This window comes from Procambarus clarkii, chromosome 1, assembly GCF_040958095.1.
Source record: "Procambarus clarkii isolate CNS0578487 chromosome 1, FALCON_Pclarkii_2.0, whole genome shotgun sequence".
Taxonomy (NCBI): domain Eukaryota; kingdom Metazoa; phylum Arthropoda; class Malacostraca; order Decapoda; family Cambaridae; genus Procambarus; species Procambarus clarkii.
In genome coordinates this window covers 16,815,726-16,839,484 of record NC_091150.1, presented here as the reverse complement: position 1 = coordinate 16,839,484, position 23,759 = coordinate 16,815,726, and the positions used below count along the sequence as shown (strand labels likewise).

The following is a 23,759-nucleotide window of genomic DNA, read 5'->3' as shown; positions in this document are numbered from 1 at the left end:
CCTCCAGCACCCCGTGACCCTCCGGCACCCCGTGGCCCTCCAGCACCCCGTGGCCCTCCAGCACCCCGTGACCCTCCAGCACCCCGTGACCCTCCAGCACCCCGTGACCCTCCAGCACCCTGTGGCCCTCCAGCACCCCGTGGCCCTCCAGCACCCCGTGGCCCTCCAGCACCCCGTGGCCCTCCAGCACCCCGTGGCCCTCCAGCACCCCGTGACCCTCCAGCACCCCGTGGCCCTCCAGCACCCCGTGGCCCTCCAGCACCCCGTGGCCCTCCAGCACCCCGTGGCCCTCCAGCACCCCGTGACCCTCCAGCACCCCGTGGCCCTCCAGCACCCCGTGACCCTCCAGCACCCCGTGGCCCTCCAGCACCCCGTGACCCTCCAGCACCCCGTGGCCCTCCAGCACCCCGTGACCCTCCAGCACCCCGTGGCCCTCCAGCACCCCGTGACCCTCCAGCACCCCGTGACCCTCCAGCACCCCGTGACCCTCCAGCACCCCGTGACCCTCCAGCACCCCGTGACCCTCCAGCACCCCGTGGCCCTCCAGCACCCCGTGACCCTCCAGCACCCCGTGACCCTCCAGCACCCCGTGACCCTCCGGCACCCCGTGGCCCTCCAGCACCCCGTGACCCTCCGGCACCCCGTGGCCCTCCAGCACCCCGTGACCCTCCGGCACCCCGTGACCCTCCAGCACCCCGTGGCCCTCCAGCACCCCGTGACCCTCCAGCACCCCGTGGCCCTCCAGCACCCCGTGGCCCTCCAGCACCCCGTGACCCTCCGGCACCCCGTGGCCCTCCAGCACCCCGTGACCCTCCGGCACCCCGTGACCCTCCAGCACCCCGTGACCCTCCAGCACCCCGTGACCCTCCGGCACCCCGTGGCCCTCCAGCACCCCGTGACCCTCCGGCACCCCGTGACCCTCCAGCACCCCGTGACCCTCCAGCACCCCGTGGCCCTCCAGCACCCCGTGACCCTCCAGCACCCCGTGACCCTCCAGCACCCCGTGACCCTCCGGCACCCCGTGGCCCTCCAGCACCCCGTGACCCTCCGGCACCCCGTGGCCCTCCAGCACCCCGTGACCCTCCAGCACCCCGTGACCCTCCAGCACCCCGTGGCCCTCCAGCACCCCGTGACCCTCCAGCACCCCGTGGCCCTCCAGCACCCCGTGACCCTCCAGCACCCCGTGACTCTCCAGCACCCCGTGGCCCTCCAGCACCCCGTGACCCTCCAGCACCCCGTGGCCCTCCAGCACCCCGTGGCCCTCCAGCACCCCGTGACCCTCCAGCACCCCGTGACCCTCCAGCACCCCGTGGCCCTCCAGCACCCCGTGACCCTCCAGCACCCCGTGACCCTCCAGCACCCCGTGACCCTCCAGCACCCCGTGACCCTCCAGCACCCCGTGGCCCTCCAGCACCCCGTGACCCTCCAGCACCCCGTGACCCTCCAGCACCCCGTGACTCTCCAGCACCCCGTGACCCTCCAGCACCCCGTGGCCCTCCAGCACCCCGTGACCCTCCAGCACCCCGTGACCCTCCGGCACCCCGTGACCCTCCAGCACCCCGTGACCCTCCAGCACCCCGTTACCCTCCAGCACCCCGTGACCCTCCAGCACCCCGTGACCCTCCAGCACCCCGTGACCCTCCAGCACCCCGTGACCCTCCAGCACCCCGTGGCCCTCCAGCACCCCGTGACCCTCCAGCACCCCGTGACCCTCCAGCACCCCGTGACCCTCCAGCACCCCGTGGCCCTCCAGCACCCCGTGGCCCTCCAGCACCCCGTGACCCTCCAGCACCCCGTGACCCTCCAGCACCCCGTGACCCTCCGGCACCCCGTGACCCTCCAGCACCCCGTGACCCTCCAGCACCCCGTGGCCCTCCAGCACCCCGTGACCCTCCAGCACCCCGTGACCCTCCAGCACCCCGTGGCCCTCCAGCACCCCGTGACCCTCCGGCACCCCGTGACCCTCCAGCACCCCGTGACCCTCCAGCACCCCGTGACCCTCCAGCACCCCGTGACCCTCCAGCACCCCGTGACCCTCCAGCACCCCGTGACCCTCCAGCACCCCGTGACCCTCCAGCACCCCGTGGCCCTCCAGCACCCCGTGGCCCTCCAGCACCCCGTGACCCTCCAGCACCCCGTGGCCCTCCAGCACCCCGTGACCCTCCAGCACCCCGTGACCCTCCAGCACCCCGTGGCCCTCCGGCACCCCGTGACCCTCCGGCACCCCGTGACCCTCCAGCACCCCGTGACCCTCCAGCACCCCGTGACCCTCCAGCACCCCGTGACCCTCCAGCACCCCGTGACCCTCCAGCACCCCGTGGCCCTCCAGCACCCCGTGACCCTCCAGCACCCCGTGACCCTCCAGCACCCCGTGACCCTCCAGCACCCCGTGACCCTCCAGCACCCCGTGGCCCTCCAGCACCCCGTGACCCTCCAGCACCCCGTGACCCTCCAGCACCCCGTGACCCTCCAGCACCCCGTGACCCTCCAGCACCCCGTGACCCTCCAGCACCCCGTGGCCCTCCAGCACCCCGTGACCCTCCAGCACCCCGTGACCCTCCAGCACCCCGTGACCCTCCAGCACCCCGTGACCCTCCAGCACCCCGTGACCCTCCAGCACCCCGTGACCCTCCAGCACCCCGTGGCCCTCCAGCACCCCGTGACCCTCCAGCACCCCGTGGCCCTCCAGCACCCCGTGACCCTCCAGCACCCCGTGACCCTCCAGCACCCCGTGGCCCTCCAGCACCCCGTGGCCCTCCAGCACCCCGTGACCCTCCAGCACCCCGTGACCCTCCAGCACCCCGTGACCCTCCAGCACCCCGTGGCCCTCCAGCACCCCGTGACCCTCCAGCACCCCGTGACCCTCCAGCACCCCGTGACCCTCCGGCACCCCGTGACCCTCCAGCACCCCGTGACCCTCCAGCACCCCGTGACCCTCCAGCACCCCGTGACCCTCCGGCACCCCGTGGCCCTCCAGCACCCCGTGACCCTCCAGCACCCCGTGACCCTCCGGCACCCCGTGGCCCTCCAGCACCCCGTGACCCTCCAGCACCCCGTGGCCCTCCAGCACCCCGTGACCCTCCGGCACCCCGTGGCCCTCCAGCACCCCGTGGCCCTCCAGCACCCCGTGACCCTCCAGCACCCCGTGACCCTCCAGCACCCCGTGGCCCTCCGGCACCCCGTGGCCCTCCAGCACCCCGTGACCCTCCAGCACCCCGTGGCCCTCCAGCACCCCGTGACCCTCCGGCACCCCGTGGCCCTCCAGCACCCCGTGGCCCTCCAGCACCCCGTGACCCTCCAGCACCCCGTGACCCTCCAGCACCCCGTGGCCCTCCAGCACCCCGTGGCCCTCCAGCACCCCGTGACCCTCCGGCACCCCGTGGCCCTCCAGCACCCCGTGACCCTCCGGCACCCCGTGGCCCTCCAGCACCCCGTGACCCTCCGGCACCCCGTGGCCCTCCAGCACCCCGTGGCCCTCCAGCACCCCGTGACCCTCCGGCACCCCATGACCCTCCAGCACCCCGTGACCCTCCGGCACCCCGTGGCCCTCCAGCACCCCGTGGCCCTCCAGCACCCCGTGACCCTCCAGCACCCCGTGGCCCTCAAGCACCCCGTGACCCTCCAGCACCCCGTGGCCCTCAAGCACCCCGTGGCCCTCCAGCACCCCGTGGCCCTCCAGCACCCCGTGACCCTCCAGCACCCCGTGGCCCTCAAGCACCCCGTGACCCTCCAGCACCCCGTGGCCCTCCAGCACCCCGTGGCCCTCCAGCACCCCGTGACCCTCCAGCACCCCGTGGCCCTCCAGCACCCCGTGGCCCTCCAGCACCCCGTGGCCCTCCAGCACCCCGTGGCCCTCCAGCACCCCGTGGCCCTCCAGCACCCCGTGACCCTCCGGCACCCCGTGACCCTCCAGCACCCCGTGGCCCTCCGGCACCCCGTGGCCCTCCAGCACCCCGTGGCCCTCCAGCACCCCGTGGCCCTCCAGCACCCCGTGGCCCTCCAGCACCCCGTGGCCCTCCAGCACCCCGTGACCCTCCGGCACCCCGTGACCCTCCAGCACCCCGTGGCCCTCCAGCACCCCGTGGCCCTCCAGCACCCCGTGACCCTCCGGCACCCCGTGACCCTCCAGCACCCCGTGGCCCTCCAGCACCCCGTGGCCCTCCAGCACCCCGTGACCCTCCGGCACCCCGTGACCCTCCAGCACCCCGTGGCCCTCCAGCACCCCGTGGCCCTCCAGCACCCCGTGGCCCTCCAGCACCCCGTGGCCCTCCAGCACCCCGTGGCCCTCCAGCACCCCGTGGCCCTCCAGCACCCCGTGACCCTCCGGCACCCCGTGGCCCTCCAGCACCCCGTGGCCCTCCAGCACCCCGTGGCCCTCCAGCACCCCGTGGCCCTCCAGCACCCCGTGGCCCTCCAGCACCCCGTGACCCTCCGGCACCCCGTGACCCTCCAGCACCCCGTGGCCCTCCGGCACCCCGTGACCCTCCGGCACCCCGTGGCCCTCCGGCACCCCGTGGCCCTCCAGCACCCCGTGGCCCTCCAGCACCCCGTGGCCCTCCAGCACCCCGTGGCCCTCCGGCACCCCGTGACCCTCCAGCACCCCGTGGCCCTCCAGCACCCCGTGACCCTCCAGCACCCCGTGACCCTCCGGCACCCCGTGACCCTCCAGCACCCCGTGGCCCTCCAGCACCCCGTGACCCTCCAGCACCCCGTGACCCTCCAGCACCCCGTGGCCCTCCAGCACCCCGTGACCCTCCAGCACCCCGTGACCCTCCGGCACCCCGTGACCCTCCAGCACCCCGTGGCCCTCCAGCACCCCGTGACCCTCCAGCACCCCGTGACCCTCCAGCACCCCGTGACCCTCCAGCACCCCGTGACCCTCCAGCACCCCGTGACCCTCCAGCACCCCGTGACCCTCCAGCACCCCGTGACCCTCCGGCACCCCGTGGCCCTCCAGCACCCCGTGACCCTCCAGCACCCCGTGACCCTCCAGCACCCCGTGACCCTCCGGCACCCCGTGGCCCTCCAGCACCCCGTGGCCCTCCAGCACCCCGTGGCCCTCCAGCACCCCGTGGCCCTCCAGCACCCCGTGGCCCTCCAGCACCCCGTGACCCTCCAGCACCCCGTGGCCCTCCAGCACCCCGTGGCCCTCCGGCACCCCGTGACCCTCCAGCACCCCGTGGCCCTCCAGCACCCCGTGACCCTCCGGCACCCCATGACCCTCCAGCACCCCGTGGCCCTCCGGCACCCCGTGGCCCTCCAGCACCCCGTGACCCTGGCACTAACCTGGAGTCTCTGCTTGACCTCGGAGGAGGCGACGGCTGACTGCTCATGCTTGTCCTTCTTCTTGAGAGCCTCGAGCCGCTCTATCTCCTTCCGCTGCTTCTCGAGGCGCTCCTCCTCCGCCCGTTGACTCTGCTGCTCCAGGTACTGCTGCTTGGGAGATAGAGAAGAGGCGCAGTTGATGGCCAGAGTTGCTACTTCCTGCACGCTTATACCGACACCTCTTGCCTGTCACAGGCGCACACATACACGCACACACACACATTGGAGTGACTTACTCCAGTTAATTATTTAATTTGGATTAATCAAGTATATAACTCCCTGCTAATGATGGCCGGAGCCAATATGGAAGTGTATGAAGTCTACCCTGGGAGTGTACAGTGTACGGTAGTCTACCCTGGAAGTATACAGTGTACGGTAGTCTACCCTGGGAGTATACAGTGTACGGTAGTCTACCCTGGGAGTATACAGTGTACGGTAGTCTACCCTGGGAGTGTACAGTGTACGGTAGTCTACCCTGGGAGTATACAGTGTACGGTAGTCTACCCTGGGAGTATACAGTGTACGGTAGTCTACCCTGGGAGTGTACAGTGTACGGTAGTCTACCCTGGGAGTATACAGTGTACGGTAGTCTACCCTGGGAGTTGTTGTTGTTGTTGATTTAGGGGCGACGACGACCCTGGGATCGGATGCGGCCCGACGTACCCGTGATGGATTAATCGCGAAGCCTGGAAAGGTGAAACGCCAAGCTTAATCGCAAAACGAGTGACGCCAATCACTAGAAACTAACATGCCATACGGCACATAACCGCACAGTCAGGCAGGTGACTGGGGCGCCCCCCAGGAGTGCCCCAGGGTGACAAGCACCGGCCCCGCCCCTCACAGAGAACACCAGGTAGCAAAACAAAGAACTCGGCCCCAGCTAAAACGCTAAAAGTCATCCAGTGTCCTCCGGCCGAGCAGAAGCCGGCCGCCCACCACCACGGCTGAGGGCACACCAGGAGCCCACCACGGCTGAGGACACACCAGGAGCCCACTACGGCTGAGGACACACCAGGAGCCCACTACGGCTGAGGACACACCAGGAGCCCACTACGGCTGAGGACACACCAGGAGCCCACTACGGCTGAGGACACACCAGGAGCCCACTACGGCTGAGGACACACCAGGAGCCCACCACGGCTGAGGACACACCAGGAGCCCACTACGGCTGAGGACACACCAGGAGCCCACCACGGCTGAGGACACACCAGGAGCCCACTACGGCTGAGGGCACACCAGGAGCCCACCACGGCTGAGGACACACCAGGAGCCCACTACGGCTGAGGACACACCAGGAGCCCACCACGGCTGAGGGCACACCAGGAGCCCACCAAGACCCGCCAACCCCCGGCACCTCTCGGCCAAGCCGGCCCCCGAACACCGTCACCCCGCCGGGAGAACCATCCAGAACACGTCACCAAAAAAAAAAAAATCTACCAACAATCCGGTGACCCAAGGCGATGTGTGCGCGGGGCGTCATACAACCGGACCGTTGAAGAGGGATGCCAAACGGCAGTAGCAAAGCCAAAACGCGAAAACAGGACGTGATCCGGTGGCTCCCAGGCGGAGGAGGCGTCCAGACGTCCGCTCGGCGTCAAGGTTGAACCAGGAATCCTACCCTAGGAGTGTACTGTGTAGTGTAGTCTACCCTGGGAGTGTACAGTGTACAGTAGTCTACCCTGGGAGTGTACAGTGTACAGTAGTCTACCCTGGGAGTGTACAGTGTACGGAAAAGCGTCTAGACGAGGAAACAGACCCGAGACGGAACACAGAAAACGAGATAAACAACAACAAAGGCACAGACTTTAATATTCAACTTGAAGGGTCTAGGAACAACATTGAGTGAACATAGTTATGCAACACCACGAGAGAGAGAGAGAGAGAGAGAGAGAGAGAGAGAGAGAGAGAGAGAGAGAGAGAGAGAGAGAGAGAGAGAGAGAGAGAGAGAGAGAGAGAGAGAGAGAGAGAGAGGGAGAGAGAGAGAGAGAGAGAGAGAGAGAGAGGAGAGAGAGAGAGAGAGAGAGAGAGAGAGAGAGAGAGAGAGAGAGAGAGAGAGAGAGAGAGAGAGAGAGAGAGAGAGAGAGAGAGAGAGAGAGAGAGAGAGAGAGAGGGAGAGAGGAGAGAGAGAGAGAGAGAGAGAGAGAGGGAGAGAGGGAGAGGGAGAGAGAGAGAGAGAGAGAGAGAGAGAGAGAGAGAGGGAGAGGGAGAGGGAGAGGGAGAGGGAGAGAGAGAGAGAGAGAGAGAGAGAGAGAGAGAGAGAGAGAGAGAGAGAGAGACAGAGACAGAGACAGAGACAGAGACAGAGAGAGAGAGAGAGAGAGAGAGAGAGAGAGAGAGAGAGAGAGAGAGAGAGAGAGAGAGAGAGAGAACACTAGAGGACATGCCCACCAGAGAACACAAAGAGAACACTCCAGCCAGAAGCTGAGAGGCATCAGACGCTGGTACTCGATCTGATTGGCAACATGTCATTGTAATACGAAGTCATTATACTGTGTATGTGCTCAGGAGGCCACTCAGAGTACAGTCCCAGCCGGGTCCCAGGACCCAGCCACCACAGTCCCAGCAGGGGCCCAGGACCCAGCCACCACAGTCCCAGCAGGGGCCCAGGACCCAGCCACCAGTCTCAGCACATTAACTCAAGAGGTAAACAATAAAGGTTAAGAGGAGAGGTGAGCACCTGAGGCACTCCAGACCTGCATATTATTAACTCGCACGAGTTAAGTGCACTCGTGATATATATACACATCAGTGTATATATATATTACCAATAACAATAACATGGATAAATATAGAAAACGGGGCACTGTTAAAAAAGGGTAACTCAAGGGGACATAATTACGCCCCCATGATAATAGCCAACACACACAAGCAATACAATAGTGTTACATAGAGAATACAGACAGAGAAGCGGTCTATAAGGACCTAAACGAAGGTAATGCCGTAATAATACGAGTTATGGAACATTTCCACCATACAAATGTTATAATCTAAGAAATGTATTATTTCTAAATCATACAATCTAAATCATACATCCGGCTCCTACATCCATGACAACACCATAATGGTCCCGTCTGACAATAGGCCTAGAGAGGGCCTATGTGACTGTTTATGGTCTAGAATCTTCCATGATGACAATGCCTAATTGAAATATAACTGAACTTACGTCATTTCAAATCCGTACTAAAGAATTAATCAATACAATAAATACAACCAATAATCACTATATATATTGATCTTACAATCGCACTATATCAGTTATCGGTCTAGACGATAAAAATAATGAATTTCTGTTGGAAAAAATCAATAATTCCCTGTTGGTGACCGTGCGTGAGGGAGCACGGGAGACCAACCGCCCGGGAAGGGCTGACTTGTTTACATCCCAACACTCAACTCTCAGACGCGTGTGTCGCCATTCTTGGCCATTTTAAGCCAATTAACACGCCACAAACACTCTAATAATCACTAAAATAACTCCTGAAGATACTCGGGGAGGTGTTGAACTGTGAATCGGAACAAAATACTGATACGTTGACCAGACCACACACTAGAAATTGAAGGGACGACGACGTTTCGGTCCGTCCTGGACCATTCTCAAGTCGATTGAGAATTGAAAATACTGATACATCAATCAACAAAGAGTGTAGATAGTGGCTGCCTCCACCACTACACAATCTTTATCCAACACAAACGATACAGCGATATCTTGAGATGATTTCGGGGCTTAGCGTCTCCGCGGCCCGGTCCTCAACCAGCCCTCTTTTTTTTTTTGTTACACACATCCCCAGGAAGCAGCCCGTAGCAGCTGTCTAACTCCCAGGTACCTATATTACGGCTAGATGAACAGCTGCATCAGGGAAAAAGAAACTCTGCCCATTTGTCTCCGCAGGGAATCGAACCTGGGCTCTTAGGTCTACGAATCCCGAGCGCTGTCCACTCAGCTATCGAATCGTGAACCCAATCACTACAACAACGCTGTTATATCATCCAAACTGCGTGTCTTATCTCTTCATAAAAGATCTAAAGTCAGGCAATTGTCAGATAGGCACCGGCTGCCTGACCGAACAAGTTGTTAGTGTTGGTAAAGTGTAAACTAGCCAATTTGCATTCTTTTATAACCTTAAATATATCTAGTATAGTCTGTTTGTCCTTATATCATGGGGAAACACCCGAAATTAAAGTGAGTATTTTATCATAATTTTAACTGACATAGTTATTAATAGCATCTAAAGTAATTTGTATAATCTAATCTGAATATAGGGAATATAGGTATAAATAATCTTATCAGTATAAATTATCAGTCATCACAGCTATCATTAATCATATTTGTTTACATATAAATCTTGATTGAATAATATAACTACTCTACATTTACTAGATAAACTGCCAGTTATTGGCTGTAACAGTTGAAGAGCCGGTCAGGGTGTTCACAGTGTTCACATCTTGCTCATGAGTGAACACAACCAGTATCTACAGTCATTGTACTGTATTTCGTCACTTAATTCATTGTATAAAATACAATGATATGTCTAGATATCAACAGATACATTATGATTCTTCCATCAATATCCTGGTGTCATTACGTAACTGTACCTCTATCAACAGACCATTTATCTGTATCAACAGTCCATTTATCTGTTTCAACAGACCATTTATCTGTATCAACAGACCATTTATCTGTATCAACAGACCATTTATCTGTATCAACAGACCATTTATCTGTATCAACAGACCATTTATCTGTATCAACAGACCATTTATCTGTATCAACAGACCATTTATCTATATCAACAGACCATTTATCTGTATCAACAGACCATTTATCTGTATCAACAGTCCATTTATCTGTATCAACAGACCATTTATCTGTATCAACAGACCATTTATCTGTATCAACAGACCATTTATCTGTATCAACAGACCATTTATCTGTATCAACAGACCATTTATCTGTATCAACAGACCATTTATCTGTATCAACAGACCATTTATCTGTATCAACAGTCCATTTATCTGTATCAAAGACAAGAGGTTTGGCTGCATATTATAACAGTAAAGGATTTTAATTTCATGTTTATTTGGCATGCTTATTTTAAAGTATCTTTTTGCATGCTTATTTAAAGTATCTTTTTGCACGCTTATTTAAAGTATCTTTTTGCATGCTTATTTAAAGTATCTTTTTGTAATATTTTGGTTCACATAATTCATCTATCCCGGATATTTATGTCATACGAGTTACACACAGGTCACTAAACCTCTGCTCCAGTCTGCTCTTGCGTCGAACTAAGCCCAACTGCTTCGACGTCGATAATGGAAGGGAATATGATGTTATATTCTTAGGCTTCAGTCGAGCCTTTGATATTGTGCCTTTGATATATTGTTAAGTCTGATTAGCAGCATAGAAACGTATGTATTGGAGTGAATGTTGTGGTGATGGAGAGTGGTAACTTGTCAATATGGACAACTGGGGTTTACCAGATTTCTGGTATCTGTTATCTCATAATTTAACTTTCCTCGTGGTCGAATCAGGTCTTGAAGATGTGGGTGGAGGTGGCTTCCACTACCTCTTCCCTCAGACCATTCCACCTGTTGAGCACCCGTATAGGTTACCACTATTATCTTACATTCCTTGGGCTCATTGACGTTTCCAGCATCTACTTGTGTCCTCTCATCTAAATTTCTCGCAATTTATAGAGGGCTGTCCTTATCCAAATTGTTTATTCCTCTCAATATCTTGTATGTTGTGCTCATGTCTCCTCTGTTTCTTCAGTCCTCAGGGGTATGAGCTGTTTGGGTATATAGTGTGAGGAGGGGGGAAGCCATCATCAGAGGTTATTTTTTTATTAATACATGAGGTACATCTGCATTAGTGCAGCTGCCCTAGACTATGTGAAGTGGAGTACAGTGTGTCCAAAAGCTAGCTACGTGGTGCTAAAAACTCCCCATCACACAGGATGGTTAGTCATACAGAGACATGTGATGAGTAGTCTACACTGGCAGACTCTGGGAGCATTATGAGGATATCATCAACACAAGAGTGAATACGGCAGCAGTGGTAATACAAGTCCCCATCTCGCAGGATGGTTAGTCATACAGAGCCATGTGTTCAGTAGCCTGCACTGGCAAATTTTGGGTATACTGTGAGGATATCTTCAAGAATGCGAGAGTGAATAAAGTAATTGCAAAGCTTCCAGGTACCTCATGCCAACTGGTCTGAAAGGTCTAATAACTGGGCATTCGGTGATATAGTGTGGGAGATCATGCTGTAGTTCCTGCTCACAGAGTTTGCAACTGGAGTGCTCAGGATTGGGAGATCCGTCACCTGCAGCCACCTGCCACAGGTAACGGTAACCCAACCTGATCCTGGTAACCACTGTGTCGCACAGTCTGGTGGACGTTTTGTGCTGTCCATAGATGTAGGTTTCAGATCTGAACAAATCATAGCTTTTTATACTAGTACTTTCAGGTCGTTGGGAGTCAGTAATTTCTTTCCTATCAGACCTGAGTGTTTGGACCAATACAGTTTTGACAGCAGAGATGGGGATACCTAGATCTAATTCACCTTCAGACTTGCTACACGCTAATTTGGCTGCAATGTCTGTCTCATTATGATGGGTTATATTTATGTGTGACGGTATCCATACAAAGGAGATTAGAGACCCTTTACTCTGTGCAGCAATTAGGTCATTTATAACTGGTAGTATGAGGTTCTTGCTGTCGATCTTCCAAGAGAGGAGCGGAATGCAGGCGATGAGTCACAATAACGTGGCTGAAGTATGTTGACCAGACCACACACTAGAAGGTGAAGGGACGACCACGTTTCGGTCCGTCCTGGACTATTCTCAAGTCGACTGAGAATGGTCCAGGACGGACCGAAACTTGGTCGTCCCTTCACCTTGTAGTGTGTGGTCTGGTCAACAAGGAGCGGAACCCTTGGATACAAAACTCTACGGGGCGGCGTTGCCACGTTTAAATATAACTTCTCTCAATGATGTAAAAGTGTAAATATTTACTAATATTTGTTATTAGACGATACGGTAATAATGGAGTTTAACTACATTATCATGATAGCGTCTTGTGGGTTTGAGGCAGCGTAAATAATGCCAGGATAGCCAAGATATCCTATACGACCAGATACCGTACACAGCCAAGATATCATACTCGACCAGATACCGTACACAACCAAGATATCATACACGACCAGGTACCGTACACAATCAAGATATCCTATACAACCAGATACCGTACACAGCCAAGATATCATACACGACCAGAACCAATGGCAGCTATAGCACAACTCTGTCACAGGTATTCGCTCAAGAATCATCTCAAGATAACTTCAAGATAACCCTCACCACTTTGTTATCTCACGCACCAAGAGGTGTGCACTCCCAATATTGAAGGAAACCTATCAGACACAGTTAAATATAACATGATAGGATATCACGACCAGGGATAAATAAGATATCTCAGAACTTGTGGAACAGACCAGGGCAAGGAACCTCCTGCCAGAACTGACTTCCAACTCATCGGCCAAAATCAGACAAGATATCGGCCAAAATCAGACAAGATATCGACCAAGATCAGACAAGATATCGGCCAAAATCAGATAAGATATCGGCCAAAATCAGACAAGATATCGGCCAAAATCAGACAAGATATCGGCCAAAATCAGACAAGATATCGGCCAAAATCAGACAAGATATCGGCCAAAAGCAGACAAGATATCGACCAAAATCAGACAAGATATCCAAAATCTGACAAGATATCGGACAAAATTAGGCAAGATATCGAAAATCAGACAAGATATCGGCCAAAATCAGACAAGATATCGGCCAAAATCAGACAATTTACCCAAAATCAGACAAGATATCGGCCAAAATCAGACAAAATATCGTCCAAAATCAGACAAGATATCGGCCAAAATCAGACAATTTACCTAAAATCAGACAAGATATCGGCCAAAATCAGACAAGATATCGTCCAAAATCAGACAAGATATCGGCCAAAATCAGACAATTTACCTAAAATCAGACAAGATATCGGCCAAAATCAGACAAGATATCGTCCAAAATCAGACAAGATATCCAAAACCAGACAAGATAACAGGAAGACAAAGCCGCAAGAGACAGACATAATGGAGAGAGCTGACAAGAATATTCCCACAATAGTCAGTAATGATCCATTCCAATTCACCATTTACCAAGACGACCAAACAAGGGGCAGATTAATTCACGTGACCCACTTATGTCGCGACACTGATGATGACCAGAGTACTAGATGGCTTCTAGAGCTCAACCCCAGCAAGTGCAAGGTTATGAACTAATAAATGGCAGGAGAAGGGTCAGAAAACAAGAGAGAGAGGCATCTACAAGTCCACCAAAGACCAAGGAGTCTAAATCAATGAGACAAAGATATGTGGATATAAGTATACTATATAAGTGGATATATAAACATATGGGTGAATATAAGCATCCAACCCGTTCTCGCAAATTTAATAAGTCAATATTGACTTATTAAATATGTGCATAGGTGACATACTTAACATAATAGATACCCTTAAAAAGATTCATAGAAAACACCGACCTTACCTAACCTTGTTAGTATGTTAAGATAAGCATCTTATTGCTTCGTAATTACAATTATTACCTAACCTATAATAGGTATAGGTTAAGTAATAATTGTAATTACGAAGCAATAAGATGCTTATCTTAAGATACTAACAAGGTTAGGTAAGGTCGGTGTTTTCTATGAATCTTTTTAGGGGTATCTATTATGTTTAGTATATAACCTATGCACGTAGTTAATAAGTCAATATTGACTTTACGAATATGCGAGAACGGGTTGAAGCATCAACTATATGACACAGAGATTCCATAAGACTTGTCCAGCATTATGCAACAGCAGCGAGGGTTACGTCACACATATTGCACAACAACGCAACATTACCAAGATCCACACATTTACCATATGGTCGACACCAGAAACACGAGACTTGAAATACGATGAGAGAGAGTTCAATACCCGAGGCACCGCTAGATATACCCCACGTGGGTACCCCCAAGTCCTGCCCAGGACCTAAGGGGCAGACACCAGTGGAAGGGGACTAGTGTTCCACACTAACAGCCCCATTCACGCCTGAACGAGTTGTTGACCTGGACAACGTACACATTGTTTACTGACTAAATCTATTCTATAAAACATCAGAATTATTGATGGGGCTCCTGTTAGCTGAGTGGACAGCGCTTCGGATTTGTACTCCTGAGATTCCGGGTTCGATTCCCCGTGGAGGTAGAGACAAATGGGTGAAATGTTCCTTTCACTCTGATGCCCCTGTTCACCTAGCAGTAACAAGGTACCTGGGAGTTAGACAGCTGCTACAGGCTGCTTCCTGGGGGGTGTAAATTAGGATTAAGGATCTGTCAGAAGCGCTATGCTGGTGGCTGTACAGGAATGTAACAACTCTTGCATATATATATATATATATATATATATATATATATATATATATATATATATATATATATATATATATTATATATATATATATATATATATATATATTATATATATATATATATATATATATATATATATATATATATATATATATATATATATATATACAATCTTTGGACAACACCCACCAGTGGGACTCGAACCCAGAAAGCACAACTACCTTCCAGTAGCTGGCATAACTAGTATGCTTTAACCCACTACGCCATCAGACCTTACAAAAGAAGTAGATAGTTCGAGATATATATATCTCAAACATCTCTACCTCCCGAAGGCACCAGATGAGTGAGGGGTCAGTCTGCAATTTTCGTCAAGCCACTGTCAATGTGAGAGAACTCGTGTCCAGCTTATAAGCCTATACTTGCATAAACCACAAGTGAAGATAAACAATCTTTGGACAACACCCACCAGTGGGACTCGAACCCAGAAAGCACAACTACCTTCCAGTAGCTGGCATAACTAGTATGCTTTAACCCACTACGCCATCAGACCTTACAAAAGAAGTAGATAGTTCGAGATATATATATCTCAAACATCTCTACCTCCCGAAGGCACCAGATGAGTGAGGGGTCAGTCTGCAATTTTCGTCAAGCCACTGTCAATGTGAGAGAACTCGTGTCCAGCTTATAAGCCTATACTTGCATAAACCACAAGTGAAGATAAACAATCTTTGGACAACACCCACCAGTGGGACTCGAACCCAGAAAGCACAACTACCTTCCAGTAGCTGGCATAACTAGTATGCTTTAACCCACTACGCCATCAGACCTTACAAAAGAAGTAGATAGTTCGAGATATATATATCTCAAACATCTCTACCTCCCGAAGGCACCAGATGAGTGAGGGGTCAGTCTGCAATTTTCGTCAAGCCACTGTCAATGTGAGAGAACTCGTGTCCAGCTTATAAGCCTATACTTGCATAAACCACAAGTGAAGATAAACAATCTTTGGACAACACCCACCAGTGGGACTCGAACCCAGAAAGCACAACTACCTTCCAGTAGCTGGCATAACTAGTATGCTTTAACCCACTACGCCATCAGACCTTACAAAAGAAGTAGATAGTTCGAGATATATATATCTCAAACATCTCTACCTCCCGAAGGCACCAGATGAGTGAGGGGTCAGTCTGCAATTTTCGTCAAGCCACTGTCAATGTGAGAGAACTCGTGTCCAGCTTATAAGCCTATACTTGCATAAACCACAAGTGAAGATAAACAATCTTTGGACAACACCCACCAGTGGGACTCGAACCCAGAAAGCACAACTACCTTCCAGTAGCTGGCATAACTAGTATGCTTTAACCCACTACGCCATCAGACCTTACAAAAGAAGTAGATAGTTCGAGATATATATATCTCAAACATCTCTACCTCCCGAAGGCACCAGATGAGTGAGGGGTCAGTCTGCAATTTTCGTCAAGCCACTGTCAATGTGAGAGAACTCGTGTCCAGCTTATAAGCCTATACTTGCATAAACCACAAGTGAAGATAAACAATCTTTGGACAACACCCACCAGTGGGACTCGAACCCAGAAAGCACAACTACCTTCCAGTAGCTGGCATAACTAGTATGCTTTAACCCACTACGCCATCAGACCTTACAAAAGAAGTAGATAGTTCGAGATATATATATCTCAAACATCTCTACCTCCCGAAGGCACCAGATGAGTGAGGGGTCAGTCTGCAATTTTCGTCAAGCCACTGTCAATGTGAGAGAACTCGTGTCCAGCTTATAAGCCTATACTTGCATAAACCACAAGTGAAGATAAACAATCTTTGGACAACACCCACCAGTGGGACTCGAACCCAGAAAGCACAACTACCTTCCAGTAGCTGGCATAACTAGTATGCTTTAACCCACTACGCCATCAGACCTTACAAAAGAAGTAGATAGTTCGAGATATATATATCTCAAACATCTCTACCTCCCGAAGGCACCAGATGAGTGAGGGGTCAGTCTGCAATTTTCGTCAAGCCACTGTCAATGTGAGAGAACTCGTGTCCAGCTTATAAGCCTATACTTGCATAAACCACAAGTGAAGATAAACAATCTTTGGACAACACCCACCAGTGGGACTCGAACCCAGAAAGCACAACTACCTTCCAGTAGCTGGCATAACTAGTATGCTTTAACCCACTACGCCATCAGACCTTACAAAAGAAGTAGATAGTTCGAGATATATATATCTCAAACATCTCTACCTCCCGAAGGCACCAGATGAGTGAGGGGTCAGTCTGCAATTTTCGTCAAGCCACTGTCAATGTGAGAGAACTCGTGTCCAGCTTATAAGCCTATACTTGCATAAACCACAAGTGAAGATAAACAATCTTTGGACAACACCCACCAGTGGGACTCGAACCCAGAAAGCACAACTACCTTCCAGTAGCTGGCATAACTAGTATGCTTTAACCCACTACGCCATCAGACCTTACAAAAGAAGTAGATAGTTCGAGATATATATATCTCAAACATCTCTACCTCCCGAAGGCACCAGATGAGTGAGGGGTCAGTCTGCAATTTTCGTCAAGCCACTGTCAATGTGAGAGAACTCGTGTCCAGCTTATAAGCCTATACTTGCATAAACCACAAGTGAAGATAAACAATCTTTGGACAACACCCACCAGTGGGACTCGAACCCAGAAAGCACAACTACCTTCCAGTAGCTGGCATAACTAGTATGCTTTAACCCACTACGCCATCAGACCTTACAAAAGAAGTAGATAGTTCGAGATATATATATCTCAAACATCTCTACCTCCCGAAGGCACCAGATGAGTGAGGGGTCAGTCTGCAATTTTCGTCAAGCCACTGTCAATGTGAGAGAACTCGTGTCCAGCTTATAAGCCTATACTTGCATAAACCACAAGTGAAGATAAACAATCTTTGGACAACACCCACCAGTGGGACTCGAACCCAGAAAGCACAACTACCTTCCAGTAGCTGGCATAACTAGTATGCTTTAACCCACTACGCCATCAGACCTTACAAAAGAAGTAGATAGTTCGAGATATATATATCTCAAACATCTCTACCTCCCGAAGGCACCAGATGAGTGAGGGGTCAGTCTGCAATTTTCGTCAAGCCACTGTCAATGTGAGAGAACTCGTGTCCAGCTTATAAGCCTATACTTGCATAAACCACAAGTGAAGATAAACAATCTTTGGACAACACCCACCAGTGGGACTCGAACCCAGAAAGCACAACTACCTTCCAGTAGCTGGCATAACTAGTATGCTTTAACCCACTACGCCATCAGACCTTACAAAAGAAGTAGATAGTTCGAGATATATATATCTCAAACATCTCTACCTCCCGAAGGCACCAGATGAGTGAGGGGTCAGTCTGCAATTTTCGTCAAGCCACTGTCAATGTGAGAGAACTCGTGTCCAGCTTATAAGCCTATACTTGCATAAACCACAAGTGAAGATAAACAATCTTTGGACAACACCCACCAGTGGGACTCGAACCCAGAAAGCACAACTACCTTCCAGTAGCTGGCATAACTAGTATGCTTTAACCCACTACGCCATCAGACCTTACAAAAGAAGTAGATAGTTCGAGATATATATATCTCAAACATCTCTACCTCCCGAAGGCACCAGATGAGTGAGGGGTCAGTCTGCAATTTTCGTCAAGCCACTGTCAATGTGAGAGAACTCGTGTCCAGCTTATAAGCCTATACTTGCATAAACCACAAGTGAAGATAAACAATCTTTGGACAACACCCACCAGTGGGACTCGAACCCAGAAAGCACAACTACCTTCCAGTAGCTGGCATAACTAGTATGCTTTAACCCACTACGCCATCAGACCTTACAAAAGAAGTAGATAGTTCGAGATATATATATCTCAAACATCTCTACCTCCCGAAGGCACCAGATGAGTGAGGGGTCAGTCTGCAATTTTCGTCAAGCCACTGTCAATGTGAGAGAACTCGTGTCCAGCTTATAAGCCTATACTTGCATAAACCACAAGTGAAGATAAACAATCTTTGGACAACACCCACCAGTGGGACTCGGACCCAGAAAGCACAACTACCTTCCAGTAGCTGGCATAACTAGTATGCTTTAACCCACTACGCCATCAGACCTTACAAAAGAAGTAGATAGTTCGAGATATATATATCTCAAACATCTCTACCTCCCGAAGGCACCAGATGAGTGAGGGGTCAGTCTGCAATTTTCGTCAAGCCACTGTCAATGTGAGAGAACTCGTGTCCAGCTTATAAGCCTATACTTGCATAAACCACAAGTGAAGATAAACAATCTTTGGACAACACCCACCAGTGGGACTCGAACCCAGAAAGCACAACTACCTTCCAGTAGCTGGCATAACTAGTATGCTTTAACCCACTACGCCATCAGACCTTACAAAAGAAGTAGAAAGTTCGAGATATATATATCTCAAACATCTCTACCTCCCGAAGGCACCAGATGAGTGAGGGGTCAGTCTGCAATTTTCGTCAAGCCACTGTCAATGTGAGAGAACTCGTGTCCAGCTTATAAGCCTATACTTGCATAAACCACAAGTGAAGATAAACAATCTTTGGACAACACCCACCAGTGGGACTCGAACCCAGAAAGCACAACTACCTTCCAGTAGCTGGCATAACTAGTATGCTTTAACCCACTACGCCATCAGACCTTACAAAAGAAGTAGATAGTTCGAGATATATATATCTCAAACATCTCTACCTCCCGAAGGCACCAGATGAGTGAGGGGTCAGTCTGCAATTTTCGTCAAGCCACTGTCAATGTGAGAGAACTCGTGTCCAGCTTATAAGCCTATACTTGCATAAACCACAAGTGAAGATAAACAATCTTTGGACAACACCCACCAGTGGGACTCGAACCCAGAAAGCACAACTACCTTCCAGTAGCTGGCATAACTAGTATGCTTTAACCCACTACGCCATCAGACCTTACAAAAGAAGTAGATAGTTCGAGATATATATATCTCAAACATCTCTACCTCCCGAAGGCACCAGATGAGTGAGGGGTCAGTCTGCAATTTTCGTCAAGCCACTGTCAATGTGAGAGAACTCGTGTCCAGCTTATAAGCCTATACTTGCATAAACCACAAGTGAAGATAAACAATCTTTGGACAACACCCACCAGAGGGACTCGAACCCAGAAAGCACAACTACCTTCCAGTAGCTGGCATAACTAGTATGCTTTAACCCACTACGCCATCAGACCTTACAAAAGAAGTAGATAGTTCGAGATATATATATCTCAAACATCTCTACCTCCCGAAGGCACCAGATGAGTGAGGGGTCAGTCTGCAATTTTCGTCAAGCCACTGTCAATGTGAGAGAACTCGTGTCCAGCTTATAAGCCTATACTTGCATAAACCACAAGTGAAGATAAACAATCTTTGGACAACACCCACCAGTGGGACTCGAACCCAGAAAGCACAACTACCTTCCAGTAGCTGGCATAACTAGTATGCTTTAACCCACTACGCCATCAGACCTTACAAAAGAAGTAGATAGTTCGAGATATATATATCTCAAACATCTCTACCTCCCGAAGGCACCAGATGAGTGAGGGGTCAGTCTGCAATTTTCGTCAAGCCACTGTCAATGTGAGAGAACTCGTGTCCAGCTTATAAGCCTATACTTGCATAAACCACAAGTGAAGATAAACAATCTTTGGACAACACCCACCAGTGGGACTCGAACCCAGAAAGCACAACTACCTTCCAGTAGCTGGCATAACTAGTATGCTTTAACCCACTACGCCATCAGACCTTACAAAAGAAGTAGATAGTTCGAGATATATATATCTCAAACATCTCTACCTCCCGAAGGCACCAGATGAGTGAGGGGTCAGTCTGCAATTTTCGTCAAGCCACTGTCAATGTGAGAGAACTCGTGTCCAGCTTATAAGCCTATACTTGCATAAACCACAAGTGAAGATAAACAATCTTTGGACAACACCCACCAGTGGGACTCGAACCCAGAAAGCACAACTACCTTCCAGTAGCTGGCATAACTAGTATGCTTTAACCCACTACGCCATCAGACCTTACAAAAGAAGTAGATAGTTCGAGATATATATATCTCAAACATCTCTACCTCCCGAAGGCACCAGATGAGTGAGGGGTCAGTCTGCAATTTTCGTCAAGCCACTGTCAATGTGAGAGAACTCGTGTCCAGCTTATAAGCCTATACTTGCATAAACCACAAGTGAAGATAAACAATCTTTGGACAACACCCACCAGTGGGACTCGAACCCAGAAAGCACAACTACCTTCCAGTAGCTGGCATAACTAGTATGCTTTAACCCACTACGCCATCAGACCTTACAAAAGAAGTAGATAGTTCGAGATATATATATCTCAAACATCTCTACCTCCCGAAGGCACCAGATGAGTGAGGGGTCAGTCTGCAATTTTCGTCAAGCCACTGTCAATGTGAGAGAACTCGTGTCCAGCTTATAAGCCTATACTTGCATAAACCACAAGTGAAGATAAACAATCTTTGGACAACACCCACCAGTGGGACTCGAACCCAGAAAGCACAACTACCTTCCAGTAGCTGGCATAACTAGTATGCTTTAACCCACTACGCCATCAGACCTTACAAAAGAAGTAGATAGTTCGAGATATATATATCTCAAACATCTCTACCTCCCGAAGGCACCAGATGAGTGAGGGGTCAGTCTGCAATTTTCGTCAAGCCACTGTCAATGTGAGAGAACTCGTGTCCAGCTTATAAGCCTATACTTGCATAAACCACAAGTGAAGATAAACAATCTTTGGACAACACCCACCAGTGGGACTCGAACCCAGAAAGCACAACTACCTTCCAGTAGCTGGCATAACTAGTATGCTTTAACCCACTACGCCATCAGACCTTACAAAAGAAGTAGATAGTTCGAGATATATATATCTCAAACATCTCTACCTCCCGAAGGCACCAGATGAGTGAGGGGTCAGTCTGCAATTTTCGTCAAGCCACTGTCAATGTGAGAGAACTCGTGTCCAGCTTATAAGCCTATACTTGCATAAACCACAAGTGAAGATAAACAATCTTTGGACAACACCCACCAGTGGGACTCGAACCCAGAAAGCACAACTACCTTCCAGTAGCTGGCATAACTAGTATGCTTTAACCCACTACGCCATCAGACCTTACAAAAGAAGTAGATAGTTCGAGATATATATATCTCAAACATCTCTACCTCCCGAAGGCACCAGATGAGTGAGGGGTCAGTCTGCAATTTTCGTCAAGCCACTGTCAATGTGAGAGAACTCGTGTCCAGCTTATAAGCCTATACTTGCATAAACCACAAGTGAAGATAAACAATCTTTGGACAACACCCACCAGTGGGACTCGAACCCAGAAAGCACAACTACCTTCCAGTAGCTGGCATAACTAGTATGCTTTAACCCACTACGCCATCAGACCTTACAAAAGAAGTAGATAGTTCGAGATATATATATCTCAAACATCTCTACCTCCCGATGTCTGATGGCGTAGTGGGTTAAAGCATACTAGTTATGCCAGCTACTGGAAGGTAGTTGTGCTTTCTGGGTTCGAGTCCCACTGGTGGGTGTTGTCCAAAGATTGTTTATCTTCACTTGTGGTTTATGCAAGTATAGGCTTATAAGCTGGACACGAGTTCTCTCACATTGACAGTGGCTTGACGAAAATTGCAGACTGACCCCTCACTCATCTGGTGCCTTCGGGAGGTAGAGATGTTTGAGATATATATATCTCGAACTATCTACTTCTTTTGTAAGGTCTGATGGCGTAGTGGGTTAAAGCATACTAGTTATGCCAGCTACTGGAAGGTAGTTGTGCTTTCTGGGTTCGAGTCCCACTGGTGGGTGTTGTCCAAAGATTGTTTATCTTCACTTGTGGTTTATGCAAGTATAGGCTTATAAGCTGGACACGAGTTCTCTCACATTGACAGTGGCTTGACGAAAATTGCAGACTGACCCCTCACTCATCTGGTGCCTTCGGGAGGTAGAGATGTTTGAGATATATATATCTCGAACTATCTACTTCTTTTGTAAGGTCTGATGGCGTAGTGGGTTAAAGCATACTAGTTATGCCAGCTACTGGAAGGTAGTTGTGCTTTCTGGGTTCGAGTCCCACTGGTGGGTGTTGTCCAAAGATTGTTTATCTTCACTTGTGGTTTATGCAAGTATAGGCTTATAAGCTGGACACGAGTTCTCTCACATTGACAGTGGCTTGACGAAAATTGCAGACTGACCCCTCACTCATCTGGTGCCTTCGGGAGGTAGAGATGTTTGAGATATATATATCTCGAACTATCTACTTCTTTTGTAAGGTCTGATGGCGTAGTGGGTTAAAGCATACTAGTTATGCCAGCTACTGGAAGGTAGTTGTGCTTTCTGGGTTCGAGTCCCACTGGTGGGTGTTGTCCAAAGATTGTTTATCTTCACTTGTGGTTTATGCAAGTATAGGCTTATAAGCTGGACACGAGTTCTCTCACATTGACAGTGGCTTGACGAAAATTGCAGACTGACCCCTCACTCATCTGGTGCCTTCGGGAGGTAGAGATGTTTGAGATATATATATCTCGAACTATCTACTTCTTTTGTAAGGTCTGATGGCGTAGTGGGTTAAAGCATACTAGTTATGCCAGCTACTGGAAGGTAGTTGTGCTTTCTGGGTTCGAGTCCCACTGGTGGGTGTTGTCCAAAGATTGTTTATCTTCACTTGTGGTTTATGCAAGTATAGGCTTATAAGCTGGACACGAGTTCTCTCACATTGACAGTGGCTTGACGAAAATTGCAGACTGACCCCTCACTCATCTGGTGCCTTCGGGAGGTAGAGATGTTTGAGATATATATATCTCGAACTATCTACTTCTTTTGTAAGGTCTGATGGCGTAGTGGGTTAAAGCATACTAGTTATGCCAGCTACTGGAAGGTAGTTGTGC

General features: G+C 50.9%; 1 protein-coding gene across 1 annotated transcript in view; it reads right to left on the bottom strand.

Moving 5' to 3' along the window:
• Window positions 1–23,759, bottom strand: part of LOC138360429 (histone deacetylase 4-like) — a 99,263-nt gene that overhangs the window by 38,222 nt on the left and 37,282 nt on the right. The window contains exon 4 of the mRNA XM_069320265.1: window positions 5,287–5,436. Coding sequence (XP_069176366.1) covers window positions 5,287–5,436 — 150 coding nt within the window. The remainder of the gene's footprint in view (window positions 1–5,286; window positions 5,437–23,759) is intronic.